The 20,134-nt window shown below is 45.0% G+C and overlaps 1 protein-coding gene across 1 annotated transcript in view; it reads left to right on the top strand.

Moving 5' to 3' along the window:
* The window catches only part of C8a (complement C8 alpha chain), a 57,959-nt gene extending 46,893 nt beyond the window's left edge, over nucleotides 1-11,066 (top strand). The window contains exons 10-11 of the mRNA XM_034503884.2: nucleotides 4,413-4,644; nucleotides 9,069-11,066. Of these exons, the coding sequence (XP_034359775.1) occupies nucleotides 4,413-4,644; nucleotides 9,069-9,220 (384 nt within the window). The 3' untranslated portion in view covers nucleotides 9,221-11,066. The remainder of the gene's footprint in view (nucleotides 1-4,412; nucleotides 4,645-9,068) is intronic.
* Nucleotides 11,067-20,134: the final 9,068 nt, after the last annotated feature.

Genomic DNA, 20,134 nt, shown 5'->3' on the forward strand with positions numbered 1-20,134 from the left:
ACTATTTGAAAGATCTCATCTGGTAAATTAGGAGGTGATAATTTCTTTAAAAAGCTGTAGTTTATGAACAGCAATACAATTCACATGTTAAATTACACTGTAACAGAATGATTTGATATAGTTTTAAGCAGAAGAAAAGAGAAAAAATTCCAAACTGTAGCACCAGAGAAATTTGAAAAAAAAAAAATCATTTTTTCCTAAGTGTGTCAATGGGATAAATGTACTGGGTGGTTAGTCATGTTTAGTTCCCATGGTGATCACGGTCAACAAAATGCAAAAGAACACCAGACTCCCACAATTGCTCCCCCAAAGGAAGAACACAAGGTGGATTCTATTGCAATCCAAGAGTGGTTCTTGCTCCTTCAATCCACACATCCACCATGAAAACTAGATAAAGGTTAGCTTTGCATCCTTTGTCATCACCCATGTGTCTTTCTTACCACCTAGTATCACCCTCTCTTGACCCTCTTAAAAGGTATTTGTACTTTACCACATTCACAGCTAGTGACATACACATATATCTATATTAATGTCTAGGATCTGCATAGGAGGGAGCACATGCTTTCTGGAACAGGTCACCTCTCTTAACATTACAATTTCCATATGCATCTATCTCCTGGCAAACTTAAGTTTTTAATGGCTGAGTAATATTCCATTGTGCAGAGTACCATGTTTTCATTGAAGGGGCAGGCAATAAATACTGAACACAGCAGGAAGCAAGCCCAGAGACACTAAATGAATTGCTTAGAGCTAGATAGTGTCCGGGAGACAGTGCCTAGATTCAGGCCCATGGACCATGTGTTCAGTTCTTGTTTGCCTCTGCCCTAGCACCTTCCTTTAAACTGATTCTTAGCCACCGGACAGGGTGGATTCATGGCCCAGGGGAACTAGGGCGATGTGCCAGGTCTGTGGAATTTAGAGGAATAAGCCAGGGACCCCACTGAGCAATCCACATGGCACATGCCTCCCCATGTCCCTTCCAGGTAAGAATTCTCTGACCTGACATGTCAACAAAGTTGAAAAAAATCTGGCTTTGTCCCTAACCTCACAAACTGGATTATTCTAGTGGTCAAACTATGTTTGTTAATGGACAAGATAGTCCTTTAAAAACAGCTGTTTTTTTTTTTTTTTTTTTTGAAACTTGAAAAACAATTATTGCTGTCCTATTATCACCATACCTGTGCCCAATTTTACATGTATGCAAGCATAGCTATGTTATATATTTAAATAAATAGATATTTCTGAAGCATCTAAACCTAAAACTATTTTAACACCCTGCTTTCTATGAAGAAAAAAAAAGGTCAGATGGATTAACCTTGATTTTATTTCTTCTCCAATAAGTAAGGGACCACTTTCACGCACCTGTAATTCACATAGGGTCTGAAAATTGCTATCATTCAACCTATTAGTGATTTGGGCAAAAACTGTAAAATTGGTATCAGGAGAATACACACACACATACACACATGCATGCACAGGCATGCACACATGCACACACACACACACATACACACACACACACATACACACATGCATGCACAGGCATGCACACATGCACACACACACACACATACACACGCATGCTTTCATAGTCAAGATGGGAACTTTGTGTTTGCTCTGAGCAAAAGTATGAAGAGGAAGGCAGGGTCAAGATTTGAAGACCGAAACTCTCTTTGGAACAAATAGCTTGAGGTTTAGGGAGGTGAGAAGAGGAGGAATTTGGATCATGGTTTATTCACTCTTTCTGGATGAAACCTCAGTCAGTTCCTTCACTTTCAGCACACCGTGCATAACATAACAAAGAATGATAGGTTATGAGGTTAGAGGGTGTATACTCAGGAAGTCTTAGATGAGGAAAGAGGTTCACTAAGGGACCAGCATAGAAACCTGTAGAAAGCAGACGACAGCTATTTCCCATTAACTCTTTAACATCTGCATGGCGTCACAGCCTTCATCACCCTCTGAGAAGTGTATCCCTCTGAGGAATCAATACACTGAATCATGAAGCTAGTTTTATGCTTTAAAAGGAGAATGGGGAGAGAGAGAGAGAGAAAGAGAGAGAGAGAGAGAGAGAGAGAGAGAGAGAGAGAGAGAACGAGCAAATAAGCATGCCAGTTAGGAATTACTTAAGATCCAAAGTAGAAATGATGTCAGCAGTAAGTATTTATAGCAGGTACTTAGATTGAGTAAATCCACGGGTCATTTTGTTTTATTTTGTATTATATACATTGTATTAAGTATGTATTGTTATACATATATACAAGCTGCTTCATTCCTTGCCTGACTCTGTTGACTTATCTATAAATGGCATAAGATCATTGCCAGTAAATTTTAAGCTCTAAAATTCTAAGATTCTATTTTGTCTATCCTTCTGTCTTCCTTTCTATCCCGCCAGTCTTCCCCAGGAGCACTTCCTGAGGGTCATGAGGGCAGGGGAGGGATTTGAGTTGAGCCTGCTTCTAGGTTAAGGGGAAGCTGCCCCGTGGGTGGCCTTACCTGGAAATAAGAGTTTTCTTTAATCAGGACCCGGGCAGTCAAAGTCTATACTCATGTCCTAACATGGGCCCAGTTTCCTGAGCTTCCAGTAAGTGATGTCTTTTGGCTTAGGCTCCAGCCAATCCTTGCTTCCCATGTCTGATGGCCTCTAAAATGGCCTCTGATCACTCACCAATGTCTGTTTGCTGTGAGTCTTTCTGTCCACATTTCCAGGAACCGTTAAAGTTCTGTGAAGTGCCTGCCCTTGACTTCTGACCGACCCACAGTGGCTCTCTCGGATGTAGGCAAATTGCTTCTCCTTTGGGCCCTCAGGTTCCTCCCCTGTAAAATGAGAGCTCTGCTGAAAACATTCATTGTATGATAGTCTCCAAATGCAGAGCATGGCAAAGGGTGCTTTAGTCTGTCTGTCTGTCTCCCTCCCTCTCCCTCTCCCTCTCCCTCTCCCTCTCCCTCTCCCTCTCCCTCTCCCTCTCCCTCTCCCTCTCCCTCTCCCTCTCCCTCTCCCTCTCCCTCTCCCTCTCCCTCTCCCTCTCCCTCTCCCTCTCCCTCTCCCTCTCCCTCTCCCTCTCCCTCTCCCTCCCCCCTTGTAGCTCCCTCTCTGTGTGTTACACTCATCTCTGAAAAAATGTGTTTGGACATCAAAGGTCAATGCCAAGTGTTTTTCTCTTTCTTTTTTTTCTTTTCTTTCTTTCTTTCTTTTTTTTTTTGATGGGGTCTTGGATCTTTGTGATGACTGACCAGCAAGTCCCCAGGATAACCTCGTCACTGCTGAGGTTACAGGAGCTGGTTGCTTGCTTAGCTTTCTGCATGGGTGTTAGGGATTCAAACCCCAGTCTTCATGCTTACTCTGCTGTCTTCCCAGCACTCTTCCCTTTTTTTTTTTTTTTTTTTTTTTTTTTTTTGCTAATAGCATTTCTAATGAGAATGGTGTGTTGTATATTACTCTGTCTCTGTTACCTCACACTCACAGCTAGGCAGCAAGCCCCATTCACTTCACTTTTTTCTAAGTGATGAGGCTTTGCCACATTTCATCTCCCGGGGTCCTCACAGTAAAACCAGAAGGTGGGGTGTTGGTTTCCATTTTCAGATAGAGAAGGGAGGTGCATAGGTCCAGTGACAAAGATTCCACACACAGAAGCAGGAGAACGATGGTCCTCTTTTACTGTTCCTACTGCTTTTCAGCCCAAGGTAGCTTTGCCCCCAGGGCATTTATTAGCAATGGCTTGGGACAGGTTTGGTTTTGAGCATAAGGGTGTCCCTGGGATCTAGTGTGCAGAATCCAGTGCTGCTGCTACACAGCCCATCACACACACTGCACCATGTTCCTGACAGCACACCATTCACTTCAGTCAACAGTATGTAGGCTGGGAAACCCTGGTTACATCACATGGAAATGACCCCCTCCGCCCACATACCACTGCACTTACATCCTTAAGGGAACTGCTTCCAAAGGCAACGGAACTCCCTTAGTCAGTGCCTGTGTTCAAAGGTGACAGACAAAGCCAGAAAACATGCCTGAGTATATAGAGCTCAACCTATTAGATATTGCTGGCTTCCTCCAGTTCTATAGGCAACAAGCAAGTTGGCCAGAGAAGCTTCTAGGTAGCTCTTCTTACTAGGGGTTAAGAGAGCATCAATATCAGAGGTATTGGAAACCATGTTCAAAATAGCTCTTGCATTTAACACTGGTGTGGTTCTGAGCTAGTCACACGGATACTCTGAATCTCCAATTCCTCCTTTATGGGTGGGATGCTTAGAGCCCACCCACAGAATGGCTGCAAGGATCCTGAAGGGCAAGGGAAACCTGGGCATCTTCTCTCAGCAGCAGGCCTTTCAGAAGCTTCACAGCTGGTTGCTGACCTATGAGAAGGTGAGCAGAGCCAAAGGGGGAAATTATGCTCCTTTTGTACTTACAGATACAGCCCATCTATCAGCTACTGAGGCACACAAACCTGGGGCCTCTGGAGACCAAACGTCAGAACCTGCGCAGGGCTTTGGACCAGTACCTGATGGAATTTAATGCCTGTCGCTGCGGACCCTGCTTCAACAATGGGGAGCCCATACTCGAGGGCACCACCTGCCGGTGTCAGTGTAGCATGGGCCGGCAGGGCCCTGCCTGTGAGCGCATGGTGATTGAGAAGATGGAGGGTAAGACTCATGCAGTCCACTCTGCCCTATCCTGACATGGATACCAGGGGCCAGTACACAGAAGGAAACGTTGGGATTTCTAACCTCTATTTATGGGTGCTCTCCATGACTGCTCTAGAAATCCACAGCTAAGAGTTTTATAGTTCATGTCACATGCTGGATGGTTCTTCCAGTTTCTTTCTGCTATCAAGACCCTTCATTGTCCAGGTCTGCTGGTAGGCTGAAATGCACTCCATAGGGAAGATTGTCTCTGGAGCCTCTAGGAAGGATGTGCCCCACACCCCTCTTGGTTTCTAGTGGTTGTCAACAGATCTGGGAGTTGCTTGGTTTGTAGACATATCGCTGTAATCTCTGCCTCCACAGCAGTATGACCCCCCTCCCCTCTTTCTCTATGCCATCCTCTCTTTGAATGAATACAGGTCATTGGTTTAGGCCCCAGGCAAATGCATGTGGCTTTATCTTAAGGGTGTCACAGGAAAGACCAATTCAAATAAGGTTTTGTTCACAAGTAATGGGAACAGGGAGTTGACGGTGTCTTTTGGAGGGATGCAGTGGATGCCATTAGACAGGGAGTTACTACTAAAAACAAAGTCAAAGCAAAGAAGACCCAAGAGTGTATCATTTTAACCAGCACTGTGGAAGAAATTTATTAAGAGAAATAATGACTTTCTTCCTTTAGGATGAACTGGGGGACCCTGGCTGTGAATCCCAGATATTACATGAACTCACTCTGGGGATAGTGGTTAAACATTTCTTTGGGGCGGGGGGGTTCAACTAGTTCCATTTAAGTTTTTCTCTCACACACACATTCCCTCCCTCCCTCCCTTTTTCCTTCCTTCTTTCCCTTCTTTCCTCTCCTTTCCTCCCTTCTTCCCTCCCTTCCTCCTTCCCTCCATTCACCCCTCTCTCCCTCTACCCACCCCTCCCTCCCTCCTTCCTTCCCTCCATTTACTCATCCCTCCCTCCATCCAACCCTCTCTTTCTCCTTTTCTCCCTCCCTTCCTCTTAGGGCTTTATGCATCCTGGACAACTACTTGGTGACAGATTGACACTCCAGTTCTCTTTTTACTTTTTATTTGAGATAGACATTCACTAAGTTGCCTAGGCAGGCCTTAAAACTGGGACTTCCCATCTCAGCTTCTAAAAAAAAAAAAAAAAAAAAAAAAAAAAAAAAAAAGCTGAATTACAGGCCTGTGCTGCCAGACCTGGCAAGCTCCCATTGTACCAACGCACATCCCAATACCTAAGCTTTCAGCTTACAAGACATTCAAAGCTACTTTGATATGATACACGGGATGAAGGCAGAGTATATGGGTTGTAAAATCAATGTATAAACCAATTTCATTTGGCTATTGTACAGAAGAACATGTACATAGAACAAGGGAAGTCAAACCAGAGGTACTGTGTCCTAGACAAACCAAAAGTACTGTGTCCATACCAACCTCCGGGGGAAGCACAGAGTGGGTGAGTAGGAACAACTGGCTAGACAACCATATGTAGAAAATAAACAAAGCATGCAGCCCTCTGACTCAGTGGGAGCTTGACACAGCTGTCTCCGGAGTAAAGGACTAGGTTAAACGGAATTAAAAAGAGCTAGATCGTCATTCCTCTGACATGCCAGCAGCTTCGTTTTTATGTGCTTCATCAACAGATGTTGCTGAAGCAAAGTTGGGACACTGTAAGAGGAAGAGTGGGGAAGAGTGGACTTAAGAATGCACAGGAAGGACAAGATTCCTGGGAACTGTCATGCAGGAAGGGCTGGGCCTCACTTTGCATGGCCATTGAGATCAAAGCTTAAGATTAACAGAGCAGAGGATGTTGGCTTAATGAGGAAGGACTTTCAGATCTGCTGTGACACGTATGGAGTGAAGTTGATGAGCCCATAGGAAGTCACAGTGGGATGCTAAGATTTCCTCAAGGAGGGTCCCACCAAAGAATCTCTGTGCCTCAGATTTGGACTAGGAAAGGACAACATAATGAAGACTTGTTAGTCTGAAGCTGAAAATAATCCAGCTTGGCTGGGAGGAACCCCAGACAGCAATTTCCTTAGTATTCAGAGGTGATCTCCTCTTTGATCTGGTTTTGAGATGAGATAATAGGGGGTTATTATTCCCTCACTGAGAGAGTATCTCCAGGCAGGAGGCAGAGCAACACAGCTCTGAGGTCAAACATGCCTTTGAATCCCAGTGTCTCTGATTCTCATGTAAGCACTTGCTGCAAAATGAAATTATAGTAGTGTACTCCTCACAGGCTGGGTTGAGCATTAAACCAGATAACTAAGGCACTTGCCAGATTCCATGTCACCAGGCAGAAGGAAGAGGCTATTGCTTGCCCAATGCACAATGGACAGGGTGTACCTGGGTTGGTCACTTCTCTGACTTTTCCCTCTGCTCAAGAATGGACAGTTTAAGTCCAAGACTTCTATCTGCTATCCAGAGGAGAAATTTTGAGAGGTGTGGGAAGATGAGGGAAAGCTCATATTTAATGAGAACTGCAGATACAGAGAATAAAAACTACATCATCAAGCACCAGGTCCAAGGCTGTCACACTGTCTTCTCCTACGAGCTGGAGAAGCCACTGCCTAACTATTTGGGAATTGGTGAATTAGAGCATGGGGTGGGGAGGGAAAGATACTCTGGGCCAAGATAACCCAGTTCCAGAGCTCAGGGACCCTCCTGGTTCTCCAGCAGGGTATGTACTGGGTTGCAGGCCCCTCAGCCAGGCAATTTTTCCCCAAAGACCAAAGGCCACTTGCCAGAAATAATGGTTCTTCATTCCAAGCCAGCATCATAGCAGCACATCCTTGTATGTGAGCATAATTATTCCCATAGAGCTTAGGGGATAAATGTTCTTGTTAATATCGTTCTACAGATGAGGAGCCTGGGGCAGGAACAATGTCAGATAATTTGCCAAAGGTCATGTGGCTAGAGAATGAAGGAGCAGGGAGCTGGGCCCAGGAAGTCTGATGCCAGGACCCATGGCCTTGACCTAACTGTAGCTTGAGCATAGCGACTCTGAGGTAATCTCAGTAGCAATCACTTACACGAGTGAGAAGTGGGTGTGGGCTAACCACTTCATGATTTCAGTCAGGTCTGACTTCAAGACACAGGTATGATCCTTGGCTTGGCCATTCTAATTATTCCCTTTCTAGGGCCTGGTCCACACTGCAAAAAGATAGAGAGAAGAGGGGTCACCTGGATACTCCTCTCACAGTGTGGAGGCCAGACTCTATGAGAGTCATGCTGGGCCGTATGCATATACTATGGGCCATGGGAGAGGAGCAAGATACCAGTGATCTGGGTGAGAGTGGGGGACTAGGAGCTGTATTCAAAGTCTCAATCCTGTATTCATTTCTTGGAACATTCAGCTAACCTCATGGCCACCTTACTGAACGTTCAGCCTGACAGAGATTAAGCTGGCAAGGACATCTAAGGCAGAGAAGTCTGTCAGCTTCCACTGAAACCCATTAGAATCCCTGGGAGTTTTCCTAGCAAGCCTTTGCCAACAGGGACAGAGTCACAGAGGTGGGAGAAATAGAGACTAAGAATCCTGCTGTGGCTGCCCCATCAGGAAGTATAATTACAGTGCTGGAAGGGACTTGGAGATAATCTAATCCAATGATGTTCGCAGTGAGATCTGAGGAGCCCTAGGGAACTAGGACTTGCCCCCAGGGGAGGAGGGTGAGCCTGGTAGTCACCCTAGCTTCAGTGGAATTGCTCTGCTTTCATCTGGATTAGATGTGGGGTTCAAGGAAGATTTAATTAGGAAAAGGAAATGGTGATAGAAAGTGATGAGCAGTCCCCATTGGATTTGTTCATGCTTCTCATATAGCCAAACCTTAACTTTCCTGGGGGGAGAGGAACTTGGAGAGGCACAGCCAGGGGAGTGAGCCAGCAGCCCTGGGTGGGGTTCCGTGTGCTCGGTTTCTAGACTCCACACTCAGCACAAGCATTGTGGAAGCTCTGTACAGTCTGTCATACCCCAGGGTCCACTGTCAGGCTCTGAAGAGTTTGGATTAGAAACTTACAAACAGAACCTCAGCAATCTACTACAGAGATTTCTAACTAGACCTCTGCCTTGGATATGCAGGATGGTCATGGTTCTATTGCTTACACCCTCCAATGAGTTGGAATCATTCTCCCAGAGGAGTATGCTTCCTGCCTTGCTCTGCTGTCCATCTTCTATGTAACCACGGATTCCAATTTTATTTGATGGACTCCCAAGTGCCTTATTTCCACTCTATTCAGAGTTTCAAATTAACTGAGACTGCAATGACAAAGAGGTCTGGATTTGCTACCCAGGGCATTTCCCTAAGGAAAGACTATAGACCATTCTGGAACAACAAGGTGGCTTCTGGCCCTACGTCTCCAGCCAGCTGCTTCTCCTACACTAACCTCCTCCTCCCCTGGCATGTTTTCCTGCAGGAGCCAAAGCTGATGGCCGCTGGAGCTGCTGGAGTTCCTGGTCAGAGTGCAGAGGAGGTTCCCAGGAGAGGAGGAGACAGTGCAACAACCCAGCACCCCAGAATGGAGGCGCCCCATGCCTAGGGAAGAGCCTGCAGACCAGGGGCTGCTGAGTACATCTGGATGCAGACTGGGAAGGAGGCTGTAGATGCTGCAACCTGTCCCAGCTGCTGGTTAGGACTGATTGCTGCTCTGAGTAAATGCAAACCCACAAAGCCTATTGTCTTCATACATCATTTTTTTTTTCTAGTAACAACCTCCTAATTCTCAGCCTCTATCAAGAACCTGGCTCCAAAGCTGCCTCCTTGTTCTAGGTAGTTGTTACTCTTTACCTCCCAGAACCACCTTTCTATCCTATTCTATTCAGGGATGCTTAACAATAAACTGCCTGTGGTTTAGATACATCAGAACGTATTCCTCACAATTCTGGAGGCATAAACTGAGAGATGAAGGTTCCAGCGGGTCTAGGGTCTGGAGAGGCTGTGTTCCATTTTATATATGTCCTTTTGTTGTGTTATCACATGGCAGAGGGGCCTCTTTAGTAAAGATACTAGTCCTACTCATGAGAACTTTGCCTTTATGACTTTGTCATCTCTCAAAGTCCGGCTTCTTCTTTGCACAGTGGGTATAGGACTTCCATGTGGAGAACTTAGAGAGACCCCAACATTCAGACCCCAGAACATCTCCTGTTAAGCAGTTACCATTTCCTGGTAAGCAATCAAATTTGAAGGCAAAAAGTGGGCTGGTTTTATTCAGCATGGTATCCTCAGATTCCAAAGCTGTGCATTGCAGACTGTAGGGGGTTTCATTAGCAATGGTTGCTGGACAAGTAGACAGTCCAAGAGTCAGTTCACAGGTGAGGTCTACACTGGTCAGCCTCACAGAGCTGTGGGTGGACTTGGAAGGGTCAATCAGTAAAGATCAACATCCATTCCCTGACCTTCCAGAGAAGAGCCAGTCACACCAGCCAGCCTAGTGTTCCTATATACTCTAAACCATGTACATGTTCAACACAGTTGACAAGTGACTTAATCAGATTTCTATTGCTATGAGAAAACATCACGACAACTTGTGACAAAAGGGGTAATTTGAGCTTGCATGCCCTACTATCACAAAGGGAAGTCAGGGCAGGAACTCAAGGCAGAAACCTAGAGGCAGAAATTGAAGCAGAGACCATGGAGGGGTGCTGCTTACTGACTTCCTTCTCATGGTTTTCTCAGCCTACTCTCTTGTATCGCCTGGTACCACCTGCCCAGGGATGGCAACACCCAGAGTGACCTGGCCCCTCCCACATCAATCACTACAGACTTGCTCAGAGCCCAGTCTAGTGGGCTTTTTTTCTTAACTGAAGTTTCCTCTTCCAAAATGTGTTAAGCTTACATAACACAACATCCCAGGTTCCTAGGTTTTGCCCCTGGCTTCTCTTTGAAGTTGGTAGAATTTGTAGATACGCAGCCTTCAGAAACAAAAGGCCAACTGTATACACACAAAAAAAAGAGGAGACTCTTGGGCTACTGGGAATAAATTATTAACATCAACATATGTGGCGTCCAAGTGACTGCTGAGGAAGAACAAGTCAGAGACTGCAGTCTCCACATGAGATATATAGATATAGATATATAGATATATAGATATCTATATATCTATATATATCTCAGAGGCAGCAAGCATGGAGTCTATCTGGACCTGGATGAACTTTTAAACAGATCAACATGGAGGAAACTTTTGAAAAGAAATCCAGCCTGATTCAAAGCATGACAGTGAGAAAGAACATGGGGAAGGGTGATTTGTGGCTGTGTATGTGTTGGACATGGGGACTGGGGAAAACATCAAAAACAAAGAAAGTCTGGTGGATGAGACCCCTTCCAGTGCCTGTCACATAGCAAATTATTAGCATTGTCGTTGTTATTCCCGTGGTTCAGAGGTTTATCTAAATAAACTTGGCTCTCCTAACTGAAAGAGTGAAAAGACTCCATTCTTGCTTTCTGTCTTGTGAATGTAGCTTTTCCCTTTAAACTTAGTTTTTATAATAATAATTTGCTTACATCCATGATTTGGTAATTAACAGCTATTTGATAGCAAGTGACTGGAGGCCGAGTGAAAGAGGCCAAGTGGGCAATTGCCAAGGACTTTCTATCTTGCTCTAAACAGTGGTTTTGTAGCTCCCAACCTTGGCTGCCCATGAGAATAACCTGGGGAAATTTCACAAACCTCCTGTCCAGAAGCTGCATCCCAGACCAATTAAATCTGAATCACTGGGGGCTGGAGTCAGCCATCAGCAGTCTTCAATGCTCCCTTGGCAATTCCAAGCACAGGCAAGGTTGAACACCACAGAGAGTGAAAGAGTCATTATATGCCCACGAGGAATGGGGTGCACGGCACACAGAGGGCCGGGGGCAGACCACTTGATCTTTACTATTTTATGTAGGCTTACTGGGGACCTCTAAAGGCTTATTTTGTGAGGTCTACTCCACAGTTAAGGAAACTAAGTCTCATGGGTCAGAGCAGTGGACCAGTTATTTCATACACTAATTCAAGCACTTGTTCTCCACCCCCACTCCGTCACCCCCTCCCCCAGCTCTGTTCTGTCTGTCTGTCTGTGGAGGATTCTGCATGGTAGTTTGTGGTGATCAAGGCAGGGAGGAGATGATGATGTAGGACTTTTGTTAGGGGTCAAGAAACCTGGGAACAAGATGGGAAAATTGGAAGAAGAGGCAAAAGCAGCGATTCTCAGCTAGTGGGTTTCAATCATATGCATATCATATTTACATTATGATTCATAACAGTAGCAAAATCAGTTATGACTTAGCACCAAAACAATTTTATGGTCAGGGGTCACTACAACATGAGGGATTGTATTGGAGGGTCACAGCATGTGGAAGATTGAGAACCACTGGACTAAAGGATCACACATGAGTCCAGCCACCAGCAAAGTACAGGACTCTGCCCTGCAGCATTAGCCATTAAAATAAAGCAGCCGTGGCAACCTTATACTACATCAGTCTCTCCTTCCTCAGCAGTGGTCCACCCCCACAAAACATATACCTCTCCCAGTACATTTCCCCCTAGGTCCTTTAAGGAGATCTATACTCTCAGGTTTTATAAAGAGTGGGGTGTAAACACATGGCTTAAAGATATACTCTTCAGCTTGACAGTGTGTCTTTTGAAAAGTAAATTAACGATAGAGAGAAAGGCAGTAAGGAGAGAGGCTTTCTTCTTTTCCTTCTCTGCGAGGAAGATCTAAAGAGTCCCACATTCAATGGATCTCTCCTGAGTGGTATGCCTTTAGGAGGAGAAAATGGACACAGAGAAAGGGCAGGCTTCAAAAGCCACACTGAAGAAATGAGAGATGCCTCAGCAAAGCCTCCGTGCCTTACAGAGAAGGGAAGACAATGCCAGAAAAACAGACCAGCATTTCACTGCCAGGAAGGCAGGCTCCATTGCTACCCATCCACTTCAGAAATAAGCAGGCTAGGCTGGGGATGGCGCTCAGTTAATAGAATGCTCGGCTAGCACATATACAAAGTGTTAAGTTCAATCTTTAATACTACATGTCTTAGTCAGTGTTCTATAGCTATGAAGAGACACCATGACCATGACACCTCTTATAAAAAAAGGAGGGTTGCTTACAGTTTCAAAGGTTTAGTTCCTTATTGCCATGGTGGGAAGCATGGAAGCATGCTAGCATGGTAGCTGAGAGTTCTATATCCAGATCCACAGGGAGCAGGAAGAAAGAGTCACTGGCCCTGGCTTGGGCTTATGAAACTCCAAAGCCCACTCACAGTGACACACTTCCTCCAACAAAGACACACCCACCCCAAGAAGGCCACACCTACTCCAACAAGGCCACGCCTCCTAGTACTTTCAAATAATGTCATTCCCTAAGCACTCAAATATTTGAGCCTACTAAGACCATTTTTATTCACACTCCCACACTATAATGTAAACTGGGTGTAACGGCTTACAAGGAGGTAGGGGCAGGAGGAACAGAAGCTCAGCTATATAGCAAGTTCAAGACCAGCCTAGGCTAGGAGCAGTTATTATCTCAAAGAAAATCTAATTTTTATAGTAATACAAATTTATTATCTTAATATTGTGAGGGCCTGAAGCTTGAAAGAGGTTTCTCTGATATAAATAAAGTTAATTGGCTATTATAGCTGTAATTACATGGCTAAGTTGCACAACACACCTAGGTTTCTAAAAGCAGAGGAATGCATGAAGAAAATGATTTTTCCCAGCCCTAAAGAATGAAATAATGTTGTTTGAAAAAAAATTTTAAAAGGTGGATGCAGCAGCAGATAATCATGTTAAGTAAATTCAGTCAGTCTCAAAAAAATAAATTTTCTCTCAATGATGGGCTACTGGATTTTACATAGAAACATAGATACATAGAAGGGAGGGCCTGGAGTGGTTAGGAGTACTTATCGCTTGGTCTTCCAGAGGATCCAGGTTGGTTTCCAGCATCCAGGAAAGGTAACTCACAACTGCCCATGACTCCACCCACAGAGAGTCAATGCTCTTTTCTGCCTTCTGTAAGCCCTGCATGCATGTGCCGATCATACACACAAATTTTTTTAAAAATTATTTTTTTAAAAATGGAGAAGTAAAATTGTTTTAGGAGACAATGAGGGCCAATAAGAGAGGAGAGGGTAAGAAAGGGCAGGGGAGTACCTAGGAGTATGCTTAATATACTATACATGTATGAAGATGTTTTATAATGCAGTACCACATACCTCAAATATCTTAAGAAAAAAAGGGTAATCAATACATTCATACATAAACATATAGATAAAACCGCCAGGGTTATGTTTCTTCTATAAGACTCAGAAGACAAGCTATTCTGGGCATTCTCCAGCTTTTGGAGGTAACTACACTCCTTGGCTAGTGGGCCTTTCCCCCAGAAAATGTAACAACAACAACAACAACAACAACAACAACAACAACAACGGTAATAAAAAGAAATTTTAAAAGAAAAGAGAAATATAGAAAAAGAAAATGTCAACAACGGTAATAAAAAGAAATTTTAAAAGAAAAGAGAAATATAGAAAAAGAAAATGTCAGGCTAACTTCCGGTCATACCAGGCGCACACGCCACTGCTGAGAGGTGCTGAGCCACAGACCCATCAGTACAAGGAAATGGGGTCTGACAGAGGAAACCCATAGATAATTGCAATGGGTTCCTAACTGGGAAGAAGCCCAGGGTGGCATAAAGAAAGTCTAGTCTAGGAATCAGGGAAGACAGCTGGAAGCTGGACAGCCAGCCGAGCCCTGGGAAAAAAGTGAAAGTCAGAAAAGCAACACACATATCACAGGAAAGGGATGACACAGAGGCACAATGACTGTGCAAAGTCACAGGACTAGCACTCACAGGTGCTCTGGGGTGGTGTGTGTTCTTCTCACGTGGGTGAAAGTGAGTGGGTGTGAGCCTCAGGTGTGGTCATGGGCCTTTCCGGGAGTAGCAGGTGCAGCATCTCAGTCTTGGCCAGCTGCCTTTCTGGGGTTTCTGTGTTTCTGTAATTATAATGGCCACATTCATAGTGTGCTCTCTAATCTAAGGCCTGTATACCACTGTGCCTTTGTTGTGTTCCTCAGATACCCTTAAAACCATTGTTTCAGAAACCCACTACTGTCCTTGACATAATGGACAAAGCCCTCCGTGACTAGTTCCCAAGTGTGCCTCTGACCCTAGCTCTCCTCTCAATATTCTTTGAGCATGGCTTAGGTTCCTTTCCCAGAAAGCCAATCCAGCTATTCCCATGTCTCTAGTATGTCCCTGAGTGTCTGTCCTTCTACATATTTCAAGTCCTATCACTATAGCCTGCCTGTTTGTTCCATCTACTGATTTCCATGACAGATGGGGACTTTTATTTCCTCTCGTTTATTAGAGCCCCAACAGCCAAGATATACCTCTCCATTTTCCTCTTGTTCTTTGATACCAATGACCAAAACCAACATGGCCTTCATGTTTGGCTGTCAAAACTTGTAAGAAAGAGCTTCAGAGCAAGACACTGAGCAGGATTCCCGGATCCCATGACCTTCACAAAGCATTAGAGGACAGCCAAGCCCATAGCATCCCAGAGGCACAAATTAAAGAGCAAGCTCACCCCTTACCACCCTAGTGAGAGAAAGTCATCAAATCAAATTAAAAGTCCCTTATTCATGGCCTTGGGATTTCCCCCTTCCTCTGAAGAGATAAAGAAAAATATGTCTCCTTCCTGTATTAACAGCTTAAATCGTGAGATAAATCCTCCCATCCTAACCTGTTTTTAACAAATAGACTTGGCTGTCAGGTGGCATGATACATGTCTGACAGATCTATTTATCCATTCTATTTCTTTAGCGATAATACTGAGAAGTTTTATCTGTTATTTGGCCCCCTCCCCCACTCTCATTTTCCTAACCAAGCATGTGGAGCCAGCAGTTGATGGATGGATGGTGTTAGGGATGAAAAGGGGCCAGAATCAGATCGTTTTCAGGATGTGAACAAACCGGATTATTAACCAGGAGTCACTGGGCAGGAGGCGGTGGGGGAAGCTGAGTGGATCTCAGACAATGGCCAGTGATGGATGGAGGGACACCTGGGGCTGCAAGGTGTGGACTTGAGATAACTGGTAGCCGCTGCTGGGGTGATAATGGGAGTGCCCGGGCTCTGTGCCTACTCCTGCTTCGAGGCCAGTGTCAGGCCAGACACTTGACTCCTGCTGAAAATCCTCCAAGAATTCCCCTTTGCACACACAACCATGGTTCCCTCTCTCTTTTCTCTCTATAAAATGCATGCTCAAGGAAGCAGTTGGCAGGCAAGTGAGACAGGAAATGGGCAGGGTGCTTTTTGTATAGCACCCAAGCACAGGAAGTCAGTTTAGTATCTGCCTCATGCCAAGTGTCTGTGGGTGATGCCTTCCCTTTGTATGTGCCATATCATAAAACTATCACATCTGTGTCACATACATAGGGAAGAGAGGGTACCTAACTTGGGTAAAGAAAATAATGGTCTTCAGTCTCCTTGCTCTGTTTATCATATAGACCCCTAGTCCATTTGATCTCTGTACTTCAGAGATGCAGGCCAGCATCCTTTCTCTGTGGGTAATGGCGACCTCCCTGAGACTAATCTGGGTCTGCTGTGCCTGTACTGGAAGGCTACACAGCAGCCTTGGACTGCACGGGCTGCTTTGGAGCTGTGTGGTATAACTTTAATTTTTTCAAAGCCTATTTTTAATGATGGTCCTTAAACACTTTAACCTCCCTTGTAACCCCCCACCCACCAGAGGTAGTAAAGAAGAAAGGATACAGGATATGGGGGAAGGGGGAAGTGGACCTGTTTAGAAAGGTTCTTTAGAGCAACCCCCATCTGTGTTGTAATGGAAATCGACAGTTCAGTTTATATGTTAGCAGCAGCAGCTCAATCCACTCACAAATACTTAACAGATACACCAGCAGTCCAGTTTGGTAGAGTTGGGTTAGCAGCAGTGGTGGCATGACCTAGCAGAGACAGCCAAGCCTCAGCCTTGGCAGGAGTCAGCAGGAGGGACCAGGAGAAGTTTTCAGCTGTGCCTCTCTCAGGGAAGTGAAGATGAGAGATCCACAATCATTGCATAGCTAGCTGTACCAGCAAGCCAAGTTCAGTCTCCATCACTCCGTGGAGTCCTATTTATACCCTCCAAACATCACGTGTCCTCTACGGCTCTTGCCTCATCAAGTGCTTCCAATCAGCCTGAGTCTGAGGAAGCAGCAAGAAACTTTAGTACATCACCAGAAGTTGTTTGGTGCATTTCTCTCTATGGAGTGCAGGTTAACTACACAATGTAAGGTGGACCAATACATGTGTGTTGTTAGCAAAGAGTCTTCATCACATGTCCTTTCATGTGCTTGCTTTAGCAGAACATCTCTCCTGTGTCTGCTTCAGCAAAACATTCCTTCAGGAGTCTGCCTTAGCTTTTCACACCTGTGTCCACTTTAACAAAACATTCCTTCATGTGTTTGCCCCAGCAAAACACCATCCAGCTGACTTTGCAAAGAACCCTTAAGTTTCCACTTTAGTGTGGTCTCAGGGAAGTCACTCAGTCTCTCTGAGGCTATCCTGTCACCTGTCACCTGTCACAGGCAGACAATAAATCCACCTCTTGCAGTCACTGAGAGGATTAGGCCTGGATTAGGTATATGAAGTTCTTTGTCCCAGGTAATGGTCTCTGCAAATATTAGTTATTATGCTGTTACATTTCCCTTAATAATGCAGAGCTTGGGAGAGAAAAGCCCTCCCTGTCCTTTATTAAGATATCCCTAGGAGCTAAACAATTTTATATCTTTTTATTCTCGTATGTTGTAGTGGGTTTTGCACTGAGATGTTTTTAAGGTAGTTTTAAATGAAAACCAACAATATGGGTTTCTTAGTGATGTTTTGAGAAATCCCTGAAAATGATTCTGGCAGCGATTTATCTAAGTAAAGAGGGCCTACTGGGCCCAGGGCTTCTTCTAGATCTGGGGATCCACACAATGTCTACATTGCCCCCCCCCCCCAAAGGAGACATGCATTATGTCCTTCTTACAAGTGAGGGGACAGAGGCTCCTACTGAACAGAGCTTGTTCGAGGCCATAAAGCAGTCAGCCACTGGCTTCAGAGCACGTCTGTGCAGTCTACTATGCAGTCTCTCCTCAATGTCTCCAGCTCTGCCTAAGAGGTATGACATCATTCCTCTGTCTCTATGAACAGACACTTAAGCATTTGACTGCCTCAGGGTAAAAACCTGGCCAACACTGAAGACAGGTTATTCAAAGGGGAAATGTCTGCACTCACTAAGAATGGTGTCTCAAAGACCAACATGCTGCTGTTAAGTTGTATGTGGGCAGTTCATCTATAAGAAAAACTGGAGGCTATAGAGATGGCTTAGCAGGTACTACGAACTTGGACTACAAGCACCCACATAGAAGCTGGGTGTGGCAGTATACATCTGAAATCCTGGCACTGGTCAGGAGGAGACAGAGACAGGAGGATTCTAGAGACTTGATGGTCAGCCAGTCTATCCAAAACTGGAGTTCCATATCAAAGGATAGGGCCTATCAAGAGAGAGAGAGAGAGAGAGAGAGAGAGAGAGAGAGAGAGAGAGAGAGATTCAAAAACTGACAACCGCATGCTGTGCATGGGTGTAGGCAAACACATGCATACCAGCAGCACCACAAATTCTAACAGTGGAAGAGTAGTCTGGAGTGGACTCTGATGGAGCACATGTAATTCCAGGTGGGGCTAAGAGGAGGAATTCAAGGGCGTTTTCTGTTGCATAGTAAATTTAAAGGTATCCTGTCTGTCTCAAAAGAGAGACAGAGAGACAGAGAGACAGACACAGAGAAAGACAGAGAGAGAGACACAGAGAGACAGAGAGAAAGACAGAGAGAGACAGAGAGAGAAGAGGAGGAGGAGGAAGAGGAGGAGGAGGAGGAGAGGAAAAATGAAACAAAAATAACCTAGGTCAGGGCATGCACAAGAAGGGGCCATTAGTGGGACTTACTCTGCTATGGCAGAGGAAGCAGAGCCTAGAAGGTATTCACCACATGATGGCAGAGGGACTGCTGCCCTTCCAGGTTGTCTTTGGATATGAAATTTGAGTCAAATTATTGGAAGACAATTTACTTTAATCTCCTGCCCACTCCCACTCCCTACATACTCCAATAGGGAGATGGGAGTTTACTACCTATGACCCTTGTTGTCCTAACCAGGCTTTCAGACTTACCCATCACTGGGCTGAACTCACTGTCAACCCTTCTGATATCATCATATCTTCTCCTCCTGGGCTTCACCTTTCTTTTACAATGCATGAAGCTCCAGAACAGGGTGATCTTTCATTGATGCTTAACTGTCTGTCTTTGGAGTTTCTGGGTCTGAAGTCTTGTCTTGCACCAGGTCACTAAGGCTGTAAGGCTATTCATCAGCACTGGGCAGTCCTTCTCTTGGCCTAACTCATTCTTTTTCACTAGTCCATTACTTTTACTTTATGTGTTATTTATTGACAACCCCCTAGTGCGAGACACTGTCTTTAATCTATAAAAGAGAATACTATGCCAAATGCTACTGTGAGGCTGATACAGCCGTGGAGAGAAGCATCTGTTCTCGATGGGTCAGCTTTCTGTTACTGTAACCAAACAGCAGAGACTGTAGAGTTAAAGCAAAGAAAAGGATCGTTTTGGTTCCCGGTCATGGTTGGTGAGGCTAGGGTTCTAGAACCCGTATGAGAGCACGCCCCAGTGACCTAAAACCTCCCATCATGTTTTACCACATGAAGCCTTCCGATACCTTCCAATATTTCTAAGGGGAGGACTGTAGCCTTTGGAATCATTCTAGCCCGATACTGTAGCTTACCTTAGCCTCACAGGAACAACTGTCTGAAGGAAGAGAGCTGACACATGGAGGATGAGTTGAGGAGAAGTTCATGCTGCTGTGCGCAAGCTCCTACAGGGATGCAGGGACACAGGGATGGGTATTTCTCCATCGATGAAAGCACTCGGGTCCCCTAAGATTCTGCTAAAGGCTCTCTGCACCAGGCACTCTCTCCCAAAAGACTTTCTGTAAATGCTTGAGAACCACAGTATCACTGTTTCTCTGTGTAGCCCCGGCTGGCCTGGAACTCCCTCTGTAGACCAGGCTGGCCTGAAACTCAAAGATCTGCTTGCCTCTACCTCTTGAGTGCTGGGATTAAAGGTGTGCACCACCACCCAGCTTCCGGATCTTCTTAAAATTGCCTTTCTCTCCCTGTAGCCTGGCCAGCAGCAGCCCCTACTGGCCCCGCGACCCCCTCTTGCTTGCTGCAGTTGGCCAGTTCTTGGTAAGGATCTGGATTCTATCTGAAACTTCCTCTGTCATCTACTGCTTGCATTAATTCTATCCTATCAAACTCAGACTAAAATTAAATGGGATAATTCAGGTTAAAGACTCCATAAACTGCAAAACACTCTTAATTGGCAGCTATTACTATTATTATTACTATTGTTAAAGTAATTATAACAGATATTATCCCCACAGAAATTATGCTATTAGCCCA

Source organism: Arvicanthis niloticus, chromosome 5, assembly GCF_011762505.2.
Source record: "Arvicanthis niloticus isolate mArvNil1 chromosome 5, mArvNil1.pat.X, whole genome shotgun sequence".
In the NCBI taxonomy this organism is placed as follows: Eukaryota; Metazoa; Chordata; class Mammalia; order Rodentia; family Muridae; genus Arvicanthis; species Arvicanthis niloticus.